The 12,614-nt window shown below is 39.6% G+C and overlaps 1 protein-coding gene across 1 annotated transcript in view; it reads left to right on the top strand.

Annotated features, from left to right (window-relative positions):
- CTNNA1 (catenin alpha 1) overlaps positions 1–12,614 on the top strand; it is a 180,563-nt gene that overhangs the window by 131,775 nt on the left and 36,174 nt on the right. The window contains exons 8-9 of the mRNA XM_090288239.1: positions 5,263–5,343; positions 6,556–6,708. Coding sequence (XP_090144365.1) covers positions 5,263–5,343; positions 6,556–6,708 — 234 coding nt within the window. The remainder of the gene's footprint in view (positions 1–5,262; positions 5,344–6,555; positions 6,709–12,614) is intronic.

Raw genomic sequence — 12,614 nt, 5'->3', positions numbered from 1 at the left:
GTACCTCTGCTCAGTGGAATAGTCTCCCAATTAGGTGGGTTGCTGAGAGTCACTTATTTTAAAGATTCATTGAGCAGGACTCTGGCCAAGATAGGCATAGGGAGACATGCTGCATCTCCCTCCACTACTAGGAAGGAATATAACTACCTCAAAACTGGAGACAACCAGAAGTTCCAGAAAATCAAGCTGCAAAAATATAAAGAAGAAATACTCATCCAAACAGGTAGGAAGGGTGGAGCCAGGGCAGAGAAGATGCAGGGTGGAGGCAGCGGCGACAGTGGCAGACTGGCAGGTGGAAATCACCGTCACACATTTTAAAAAGTAGGGAGAGACACCTGGGGAGTGCTCCCAGCACAAGACCAGACCTTGAGACCTCGCAGCTCACAGTTCCAGTGCCAGGGGAAATAAAGCCTCATTGCTTCTGATTGTGGAAACCAGTGGGGTTTGGGGCAGAGGAAGAAACTGCTGGTCTCTCAGAGGAGTCTGTTTGTTTAGAGGGCCCCCATGGTCCTGGAATGCCCGCAGACCCACCCACTCTGGGAACCACAACCAGCACAAAGCTAGAGGGGTGCCAGTCCCATACAGGAAGTAGGAGAAGTGCCTGGAAAAGGTGAGAGTGCTGAGCAAGCAGCATTGTTCCCTCTCAGAGCCCTCTCCCACACACAGCACCACAACGTGGTGAACTGGGTAGCCCTGTACTGACAAATACCTAAGGCTCCGCCCCTTACAGCATAACAGGTGTGACAGCTGTACCTAAGACACAGAGGCAAACACAGGAGCCGGTCAAGTTGAGGAGGCAGAGAAGTACGGCCCAAAAGAGGGAACAAATCAAGGTTCCAGTGGGAGAACTAAGCGATGAGGAGATAGCCAGCCTAACAGATGTAGTGTTCAAAACACTGGTGATAAAGATGCTCACACACTTGACAGATATGCTTGAGTACAGCAAATGCAGAAGGGGAGAAGTGAAGGCTATGCTAAGTGAAATGAAGGAAAATCCACACAAAATCAATGATGAAGGGAAGGAAACCGGGGTTCAGATCAATGATTTGGAACAAAAGGAAAAAATAAATAGTCAACCAGTACAAGATGAAGAAACAAGAATTGAAAAAAATGAGGAGAGGCTTAGGAACCTCTGGGACAACTTTAAACGTGCCAACATCCGAATCATAGGGGTGCCAGAGAAGAAAAGGAAGAGCAAGAAATTGAAAACATACGTGAAAAAATAATGAAGGAAAACTTCCCAAATTTGGTGAAGGAAATAGACATACAAGTCCAGGAAGCACAGAAAGTCTCAAACAAGCTAGACCCAAAGAGGAGCATACCAAGACACATCATAATTAAAAACCAAAGGTGAAAGATAAAGAGACTCTTAAAGGCAGCAAGAGAAAAGAAGAGAGTTACCTACAAAGGGATTCCTATGAGACTATCAACTGAATTCTCAAAAAAACTTCACAGGCAAAAAGGGACTGGCAAGAAGTATTCAAAGTGATGAAAAGCAAGGACCTATTATACAACCAAGATTATTCTATCCAGCAAAGCTATCATTTAGAATGGAACAGCAGATGAAATGCTTCCTGGACAAGAGAAAGCTAAAGGAGTTCATCATCACCAAGCCATTATTTTATGAAATGTTAAAGGGACTTATTTAAGAAAAAGAGGATCAAAACTATGATGTTAAAATAAACTCACAACTATCAACAACAGAACCTAAAACTATAAAACCAAACTAAGCAGACAGCCAGAATAGGAACAGAATCATAGGTATGGGGATCATTTGGAGGGTTATCAGCTGGGAGGGGGAAGGGGAAGAAATGGGGAAATGATGCAAGGATTAAAAAGCATAATTGGTAAGTACAAAATAGATGCGGAAGTTAAGAATAATATAGGAAAGGGTAAAGCCAAAGAACTTATATGCATGGCCCATGGACATGAACTAAAGCGGGGTGGGATTGCTGGAGGGAAGTGGGGTACTGGGTGGATGGAAGCAAAGGGAAAAGGAATTGGGACAACTGTAACAGCATAATCAATAAAATTAAGTAAATAAAATTAAAAAAAAAACAACAACAAAAAGATTCATTGAGCAACTTTACTTTGGCCTACCTAAAACTAGAAATAAAAAATCCTAACAGCTGTAAAATTTCATCAGGTTCATCGTTAAGGTTGTGTGTGCATGTTTGTATACTCACTCCGATAGTATTTTAAATGATTGCGAGACTGGCGAATAAGCCAGGACAAGCGGAATAGGGAAACTGGGACATGTAGTTAAACAAGCAGTTTGCAGCAATGTAGTAAATCCTATCTTCCCTAAACCAGGGACACTGAAGAGTAAATGGTTTACACTCCTCTTCAACCAGAGGGTAAATGGCTTGAACCATCCAGCTCGGGGAGATAGGTAGCAGAAATCCAATTAGTGCCATTTGCCAACCACAGTCAAGGACAGATGAAGTTAAGGGAATAAATCTCATTTTGGTACATCAGCATGAAGTTGATGAATATTCTATTGAGATCCTCCCCAAGAGTTTCCCTAAATCCCCTCAAAAGGAAGGTCCCTGCTCACACTCCCCACAAGCGCGCCAGCACCAGTTCTTTCCGCTTCTTCTTCCCACACAGCCATGCCTCTCCTGAACTCTTAAGGGACCCCACAGGCTTGCAACCAGGGAGCAGTGGACAGCAGCAGCGTGTCCCAGGCTAACCCCGTGATCCTGTCCCCAAGGCCCCCTTTTCTCTGACTTCTTAGTGAGATAACAGCAGCCCCGCCAAGGCTCATTTCTTCCCTGTAACATTTCCAGAGACCCAAGGCAGCCCCACTTAGGTTCTCCTGTTGCTTCCAGTATCCTAAGCCCTTCCTTGTTTCACTGCCCCAGCTTTAGAAAACATCCTCTCAAAGTTACTGGGACTCGTGTTGTGAAATCTTTCCTCTACAAAGTCAAGAACCTGCATACTACTGGCCGGCACTATGCAAACCCATTTGGGTCCTGGCCCACTATCCAGTAGTAATTGAAATCCTGAACTTGCTAAGTGGAGTATATTTTTTAAAGAGGGGCTTTGATTTAAAAGGTGGTCTGTCTAGTATAACCTAAAAGCTTCAGTAATAACTGCTTCTGAACTGCCCCCTCCTGATTCATGAGGCATAAACCTCTTATTTCCTAAAGTAACAAGAAAGACAAATTGATTTTTAGGGTAGTTGAACAAAGAATTAACAGGTTCATGGTGTGTGTTGCATATTAAAGTGAATTTTGTTGTCTGACTATAATTCTCTCAAAAGTCAAATTTAAGGATGGCTTTTGTATAACTTCCCACCCAAATTGAGGACATTTCTGGGTATTTGAGGTTACAGGGACTTGGGCTCTCATGAGGTCATTTAATCCAGCCTTTGGGTTTTTGATGAGTAGATGTTTTCTAGAATAAATGATTAGAAATATCCCCCCAACACATGGCTCAGAGCAATGACAAACTTTACTGGGTTTATATAGAGAAATTTTTTTGGAGCACTTGAGTGTCTAAGGAATATACTGAGACTTTCCCTTTTTTTTTTAAGAATGCTTATTTATTTTTAGAGGGGAAGGGAGGGAGACAGAGGAGAGAAACAGCTATGTGTGAGAGAAACATCAATTGGTTGCCTGTTGCAAGCCCCTAACCAGGGTGGGGGAGGCTGGGGGACCTGGCCTGCAACCCAGGCATGTGCCCTGATTTAAAAAAAATCATAAATTTCTGGCACCTCTACCTAGTATTTTGATCTTTGAGAGTGTCAATAACTAATTATGCTTGTTTCATCCTTTTCTGACTGGTGGTAGAAATTCTCATACCTGAATCAGTTTTATTGAGACTCTTCTTTTTTTACCCATTAATATAAGTGGACTACTTAATTTGATTGGCAGTATAGGAGTTCTGGGGTGAAAGGTGAGGAATGTGACCCTGACCAGATTTGATAGTGTCATATCAATTTATCACTTATATTTCAACTTTTAAAGTTCTTAGGTCCCCTCTGGTCTCCTTTTGGTCCTTTGCTAACCTATATTCCTCAATATTCCTTCTCTTCTCTAGCAGTCCATAGAAATGGGGGCAGAGGAGCAAATGTCATTGTCCCCACTTAACAGGTGGGGGATAAGAGAGAAAGTGAGTAATAAATATACATAAAAAGGCACTTAGAAAACATAACCGCTGGGGGAGGGAGATGCTGGATGGAGGGGAGTAAAGGGGAGAAAATTGAACTATTGTAACAATATAATCAATAAAATACATTAAAAAAAAAAAAAGAAAAAAGAAAACATAACCACATCTCCTCATCCCCAACCAGTCATCTGCTGTGTTGGTGTGTGTACTGATGATGTATCCATACCAGAATGTCTTAAGGATACCCAAAGATAGAACACTGGGTTAAATTCCTGTGTCTGTATTTCTTCCTTTGATTACTATATGTTTTATGGAGCCATATTTGTTGGCTGGGCATTTTGTAAGGAAAAACTTTTAATATACTTCATAGTGTAATGTAGCTGATGTCTTACTAGGAATTTCCAAGCACATGGCCAGGATAACTGCCTTTGTCCCTTTTCTTTCTGCTACCATCAATTTTGATTCTGCTTAGAATGTTCTCTGGGGTGAATATCAACTCAGCCCCTTGACTTCTGAAGAAAGGCTGATTTACATACCTCTCTTGAGTAGCCAAAATGTTCTTATCTGTGCAATACAATTGCATTAAGCTTAGCCTAGAATTTTTTAAAAATATGGCTGAAGTAGTCTCATTCTTATTCATCATTAACTTTGACCCATCATAGTATATATCAGTTTTAAAATTGGTTTTTCAGATTGTTTTAGTGCCAGGTGCCAACTTTCGTATTTTGACATCCTTGAAATCTCAGAGTTGATCAAAATCAGATGTAACCTGTTCTAGCTTGCAGTTCAAGAAGAGCTGGTTTGTTAATGAAGTTCGTGTGCACTGAACCTTAAATTAAAATATAAATATAATTTTTCAGATGGAACTTGGAAGTGACAGTCCTGTTCCTTGGCTTCTCTTATTTTGATAAAACTCCCTCAATTCCCATGATGTGGAGCCTAAGAGTTGTAAGGTTATGTTTTTTATGAACAAAGCCACATGGTTCCCTGTGTCCCCCTGTCCGTCACCCCTACCCCCAGTGTATTTTTCAACTTTGGGTTTTTAAAACATAGACTTTTTTCAATGTTAATTTGAACATAAATAGCTATAGACTTATCATTAATTTTTTTTGTGAATCACTAAAAGATGCATCTCTCCTTTTTTTCCAGGCTGGACGTAAAGAGAGAAGTGATGCGCTCAATTCTGCAATAGATAAAATGACCAAGAAGACCAGGGACCTGCGTAGACAGGTAAGCTACAGAAAGTGCAGATTGCTTTCCCAAGTTCTCAGTTTTGTAGTTTTGGTTAAAATCCCAATAAATACTGGGTCCCCAAACATTTTATTAGGGATAAGGATTGATCTTCACAGGAAATTGACTATCTCTCTGTTTTGTTGATAATAAGCTTTTAAGTGGCTAATAAAATCTCTTGGGGACCTGGACTAATGTGGTCCTACTAGGATGGACTGAATAAGTTAGCTCTAGTGTGAAAAGGATGTACAGGTAAGAAAGTCAATTAAAAATGACTTGGGGACCTGTCGAAATACTCTGAAGGATCTCGTGATACTCACCTATTAGTAGACACAGAAACTGCAGTCATTCATCTGACTTACCCCATTCTGATTAAACACTCATAGTTTCCTTAGATCCTTTGTGGAGATGTATTTGCAGTACACCTACAGTGGGTATCAAGCTATTTGGGGCACTCAGTTTTCTAAGTTAGTAAACATAGAGGAAAGAATCTCTTCATTTAATGTTAAGTAGTTTTGTTAATTTTGAAATCATATTGAGTTTCTGTCTTTAAAAAAGGTAGGGCTGAATTTATAAAACAATGTATTAAGACTTAAAAAGAAGTTGTAGTAGTAATACAATTTCCATACTTAGTGGAGAGACATTTTATTGTCATGTCTAATATAAAACAAAATTTAAAAAGGACTGTATTTTTATTTTACTTTATTGAAGTTGTATCAGAAATGGTTATAAAGATAACTGTTCAGTTTTAAAGTTCATGGTATGCCAGCACTGTTTAGATAAACCAGAAAGTACATTTTTCCTCTCTTCTCATTTTTATTTAGCCATTTAAGCTAATTATATATGTTCCAAGGCTGTGTGTCAATTTAACTCAGAGCTGCTTTCTGTTTAGTTTTTTATTATTCCTTCAAGACATAAGCTTCACAATTCCCAAGAAAGTTGTGTAAATCCCAAGAAAAAAAGAATATGTTGAAAACTGAGATTCTGTTGGCTGGCATGCTGTAACTGTAGTGGAAACCACTACCTGCACAGTCATACATTCCCTACACTGCAGATTATTTAACTGCATGGATTACATGGTGGGGAGGGTCGCCCTCATATTAAGTGCAGCCAAGCTATCATAAGCTTCCATTAGATTTAAAAGTATAAGAGACAAAAGCATTCTAGCCTCTTGTTAGAAATCAAATCAAATTTTTACAATTTAATTACTAGCTTCGCAAAGCTGTCATGGACCACGTGTCAGATTCATTCCTGGAAACCAATGTTCCACTGTTAGTATTGATTGAAGCTGCAAAGAATGGAAATGAGAAAGAAGTTAAAGAGTATGCCCAAGTTTTCCGTGAACATGCCAACAAATTGATCGAGGTAAGTGTATTAGCGGTTTCTTTAACTGTAGGTAAGAGTTTAGGGGCTCACCTAACATACAATATGTATAAGATGAAAGTCTTTTATTATTATTTAATATCATCTAAAACTACCATTTTAGTCAGTTTAATTATGTACATGATTAAATATAGATAGTTCCTATACTGTAAACTTAACATCTCTATTTAATGTTAATGCTAATAAAAATATATAATGACATTGACTACACTCACAAGACACTATAAAAGGGAGTAGCAGCTAGAAGACAGAGCTCAAGAATCCCATTGCCTAGGCTTGCATCCTGGAAAATTAGTGGGTTGGCCAAAAGTCTGTTATTTTTTTTCTTTAAAATAAAAGACACATTTTTCATTTTCACCAATAACTTTATTGACTTGGATATTTTGAGCATGTTGGCTATTTCCTGCTATTGGCCTCTAGCTGCCACACCGATATGACAGCTGTCACAATACAATCTAACAAAATTGTTTTGAATGAGGTTAAAGACAACTAAGCACTGCTAGAACCATTGTTCGGAAAAAACATAATGGAGTTTTCTGCCAACCCAGTACTCCCCTCACCCCCGAATTCCCATATCTTGATTGAAAAATGAGGATACTGATAATACATGTCTTGGAATTATTTTAAGATCTAAAAGAGATTGGGTATGTCAGGTGCTTAGCACTTTGCCTGACACACAGACTCAGTCCAATCATCTCGTTTTAAGAAAGACACTGAACCCTAACATGCTGCTAATTAGATACATTTGAATAGTAGACATCTTTAGGTAAGTAGTTGGTTTGTAAGGTGATAAGAAGAAATAGGAGTGAATTGCTATTTAATTTCCAGGTAAGTTATGCTTGCTCTTACTGTTCAATAACTGAAATTATATTGTTGTTTTAATTTATTCATTATTTATTTTAAAAACTTGACACACAGTAAACATATACCCAAGTTATTTGATTTTATAATGCAAAACATCTGATATTTGAAAAAGATTTCATAGACCATTTGGTAAGTAGTCATTATATAAGAAGAGAAAATGGGGCTTTTATGTAAAAATCTATGTCTTGTACATTTAGATTTATAGTGACATTAGGCCAGGTTAATACCATAAAATATTCTGAGAAAAACATCAGTAATCACAATAAATACATTACTAATTTTACATCTAGTTTTCTTTGAACATTATGAATTAATTATGTACATAATACATAGGTCAGTCTGCTATTCAAGTTAATGATTCTGGCATTTGAAATTAAAGTTGGAAGACTTTCATTTTCTGTCTCCATTAAGCATTATCTTGTTGACAAGAGTTGCATGGCAGCATGAGGTGTAACTCCCAAATATACAGAGATGGTCTTCAGAAAGCCAACCTCTGTAAGTAGCCTGTATATTAGAAAGAATGCCTGCGAGGCAGGAAGCAAGGCCTTGAGTAACAGGTACCAGTAATGGCACGCGAAGGGCTCAGTGTGGCAGCTGAACCTCAGCGGGAAGCCCTTGTCTGTACTACAGCTGGAGGACTCTTTGGGCCTGCCCTGTCACCTTCAGCCTCTCCAGCCAACAGAGCTGATTGCTGAGCACCTGATGTGTACCATTTATATGCAAATACAATGTACATTCCACAGCAGCATTTCTAAGCTTAGGAAACTATGGTTTAGGGTAAAATAACTTGTCCTAAGGTCCCCAGGCTGTGTCCCTCCAACAATGAGGGCTATGCCACTTGAACTTAGTGGCTTAGTGGACAGCCTTATGCCCAATGAGAAGCAATTGGGAGAGCTGGTGCCTTGGGTACCTTGTCCAGGAGCTTTGTCCATGCTTATTTATACTTTTTAATTCATTCCGAACATCAGTAATCAAGGGCCCCTTAGAGTTAAGAGTTAGGTGATCCCTCGCACAATCAGTTCTGACCCCTCTCTCCCCTCTCCCCCCTCTCTGTGCCCTCCACCCCTCATCCCCCACACAGATATATTAAATGGCTTTTTATTGCTTGACTCATAACCAAAGGCTTTGTAGCACCATTCTGCAAACAGTTAATTACATTTATGGTGATAGAGGTACTAGGATATATAATTACATATGTGCATGAAAAGGAAATGAGTGTTTAAAATGTTCTAGAAGCCTCAAATTCCTAACTCACAACAGAACTTTATTCTTCAGTGACAAAGCTTCTCCTTCCCACACTACTTTTGTATTATAATGAAACATAGCACTAAGTGAAAGACTTGTTTTAAGCAAAGGTAAAATACTTCATTGTGATTTTTTTTTGTTAATCTCCTATCTCCTTCATTCCTTTTCATTATTTCCCTCTTAAATGGAGTAAATGTCTGCAAGGCCAACTTTGGTTTAATGGGAGATTTACCATTTTCTCTGAGGGTTAGGGGATGTAAGAGTGTTGTGTGAGCCCTGACTGGTGTGGCTCAGTTGGGTGTCTTCCCTGCAAAGCAAAAGCTCGTCAGTTCAATTCCCAGTCAGGGCACATGCCTGGGTTTGGGCCAGGTCCCAGTTGGGGCATGCAAGAGGCAACGGATTGATGTTTCTCTCTCATAGAAGTGTTTCTCTCCCCCTCTTTCTCCCTCCTTTCTCCTCTCTCTAAAAATAAATAAGTAAAATCTTAAAAAAAAAAAAAAACAACTGTGAAAGTTGGGTAGGACTGGTGGGGATAGGCTTCTGGTAGGAAAGGAAGGGCTCAGATTCTGGAGCCCCTGAGAATTCTGCCAGATATGTTTGTCCTCCTAAAATACTGAAATACAGTTCTGTCACTAACCACCTGGAGTTACCACAGCTGCAAGTTTGGAGGTCCCCCAGGCCACCCGCACTTCTGACTAATTGGTTACAAGTCTTGAGGGTTCCTGTGACCCACTTCAGTTTCATTAATTTGCTATTAACAATTCATAGAACCCAGAACAGTGCTATACTACTTAGGATTACATTTTATTGTAAAGAATAGAAGTCAGGAGCAGCCAAATGAAGAGACACATAGGGTAAAGTGTGAAAGGTCTTGTTTTTAAAAAATTCAAGTAAATTTTAAAATATGATGGCTTTATTAAGCGATTCATAAGCCAGGCAGTATCCCATCTAGCAACTAGAAGGGCACTCTAAGGGTTGTACAAAATGGAAGTGTTTATGGAAGAGAGACTGGGGCAAGGGAGCTATTAACAAAAGAAAGGATTATTTAACAATTCTGCCCTCCACATGGAATCAGAGTACATCACCCTCCTGGCACATTGATGGTTTGCCAGCCAGGAAGCTCCACTGAGTTTGTGTCTGGAGTTATTATTGGGGTTTCATTATGTAGTCATGATTGATAGAATCATGATTTAATTGAGCTCAGTCTCCAGCTTCCCTTGCTTCCCTGAAGCTTGGGCTCTCCTGAATATCCTAGGCATTTAATCACTTGGTTGACATGGTGGGCTGCCTCTATCCCCACTCAGCAATTAGTATAACATTTATCTAGGTGCCCCACCAGGAGTTACCTACCTCATTAGCACAAACTATCTTGGCCAATGATGAGTAACAAAGATCCTTCTAGAAGTTTCCTCCCAGGAACTTGGACCTAAGACCAAACATTCTTTATTATACAGCACCTCCCAAACTCCAACGTATGTGGAATGCTGGTTTTTCCAGTAGCTTGCTAATCAACCATAAACACTACAAGGAAGTGGTAAGACAGGGCAGGTTTGTGTGTTGGAGCTTTATGTACAACCTGTTTGTGGCCATTAACCCAGTGACCTGGTTGGTACTCCTTGCATTGTTTGAGCTTTCCCTTTCTCTGGCAGTTCTCCCCTTTGGAAGCCAAGTTTTCTGTCCTTTCCAGGGAATTGGTTCCATCTCTTTACACTGCAGGTGAGTGATTCTCACTCTGGTGTGTAAATTGTCACCTGTCTTTCCTTGGACTCCTTCTGTAGTGGGAAACACCTTCCCTGTATATAATGAAGATGTGGTATAAAAAAAAGAATATAAAAGCTAAATTAACTTTTTATAATGATTACATGTTGAAATGTAGTATCTTTAAATTAAATAAAATAACGTTATTTGTGCTAATCTTCATCTTTTAAAAACGTGGCTACTGAAAATTAAAAAAATTCTATATGCTATTTCTAACCTACATAGCAACATTTTTTGTAGATTCTAGCTGCCTGCCTGTTTCCCAGAGCAGCAGGTTCTGTTAATGTGCTGTCCAGTCATTTCTTCTCTCCCTCCCACACCCACCAGTTTTCCCCATGAATACTCAGATGCTGCTGTATATTAAATAGCTGCTCCTTGGGGTTAGATGAACTCCTCTCACAGCTGCTTCCTAAAGGGTATAGTCTGATTTATTGGGTGTTAGAACATGTGCTCTTCAACACTGATGGGAAGCCAGGCTTCTTCCTAGGACCATTTGGGGATGCTGTGTGATTGCTGCAGTAGGGACCTAGAGGCACATAAAACTTGGCCCAGCCAGTTCCCACAGGGCTGCTCCTTGGCAACACTGCTAGGCTTATTTGCCTAACTGAAAGCATCCCTGTGCAGCAAGGTGCCGAGGAGAAAAGGTGAAAGTGCCTGTTTAGATTAGGTGCAGTTTTGGGACACTGCCATTTAAAAATATAGCTTTAAAAAAAAACTGTAAAAGAAATACAAGTTCGGCCTTGGCTGGGTAGCTCAGTTGGTTAGTGTTGTCCCACCAAGGTTGTGAAGTTGATCCCTGGTCAGCATACAGAAATGCAACAACCAATGAACGCATAAATAAATTGAACAACAAATCGATGTTTCTCTCCTGCCACCTCCTTTCCTCTCTCTCTAAAAATCAATAAATACAATTTTTTTAAAAATAGTTCATTTTAGAGAATTTGGAAAATAAAATCACAAAGAAAGCAACATTTTGAAACAGATTCATACTTTTTTTTTTTTTTTAAGATTTTATTTATTTTCAGAGAGGGGAAGGGAACAAGAAAGAGGGAGAGGAACATCCATGAGTGAGAGAAACATCAGTTGGTTGCCTCTTGCATGCTCCCAAACAGGGACCTGGCCCACATCACAGGCATGTGCCCTGACAGCAAATCAAACCGGTGACCTTTCAGGTCACAGGCTGGCAATTAATCCACCAAAGCCACACCAGCCAGGGCTGTGTGTGTGTGTGTGTGTGTGTGTGTGTGTGTGTGTGTGTGTGTGTGTTTAAAGAATATACAAAATTAATATCATGCCGATTGGTTTTTTTTGAGGCAAGTGATTATCATAATGTGTTGTGATGTAATTTGATTTTGCCCTGCTAATTGTGTCCATTCGTTGTTATGAAATACTCAGTTATAGCATTTATATTGATTGCTTACTAGTCCATTTATTTAACCTGTCCCCTACCATGAGGCATGTAGGTTATTTAGGTTGTTTCAGTCTTTTACTATTATATATAACAGTGTGATAAACACCCTTGTACTTTTTTATTTGCCATTGTTCCACCTAGCTGTTCAAGCCAAAAGTCTAGGAGTCATCCTTGTTTCTTATGTTTTGCTATTTTTTCTTTCTGTTTCTTATTTCATTCACAAATCTCCGTATCATTCTTTTTTTTATATCCATGGTCACCTTTCTAGTCCAAGCCATCATCTCTCACTGGACTTTGTAACAGCCTCCTAATTGATTCTTTTGTTTGCATTCTTGTCTCTATAAGTATAATCCGATCAAATCAGATCATGTTATTCCTTTGCTTCAGGACCCAACAATATTACCCTTCTCACCATCACTCTTCATGGCTTCTAGGTGAACTTGGGATAAAAATCCTAAAATCCAGATTCTTAACCGTGGTCCATAAGGCACCCTGCCTGCCTTTCCAAATATCGGTTGTCCTGTGTCTCCCTTCTCAGTTTCTCCTCCTTCCCCCACACTAGACTACTTTTTCTTTGACCATACCACGTCACCACCTCGTGTCCTCTGCA

This window comes from Furipterus horrens, unplaced genomic scaffold, assembly GCF_987537825.1.
Source record: "Furipterus horrens unplaced genomic scaffold, mFurHor1.1.pri manual_scaffold_10, whole genome shotgun sequence".
Classification (NCBI taxonomy): domain Eukaryota; kingdom Metazoa; phylum Chordata; class Mammalia; order Chiroptera; family Furipteridae; genus Furipterus; species Furipterus horrens.
The sequence above is the reverse complement of the archived record's forward strand: the minus strand, read 5'-3'. Positions and strand labels throughout refer to the sequence as shown.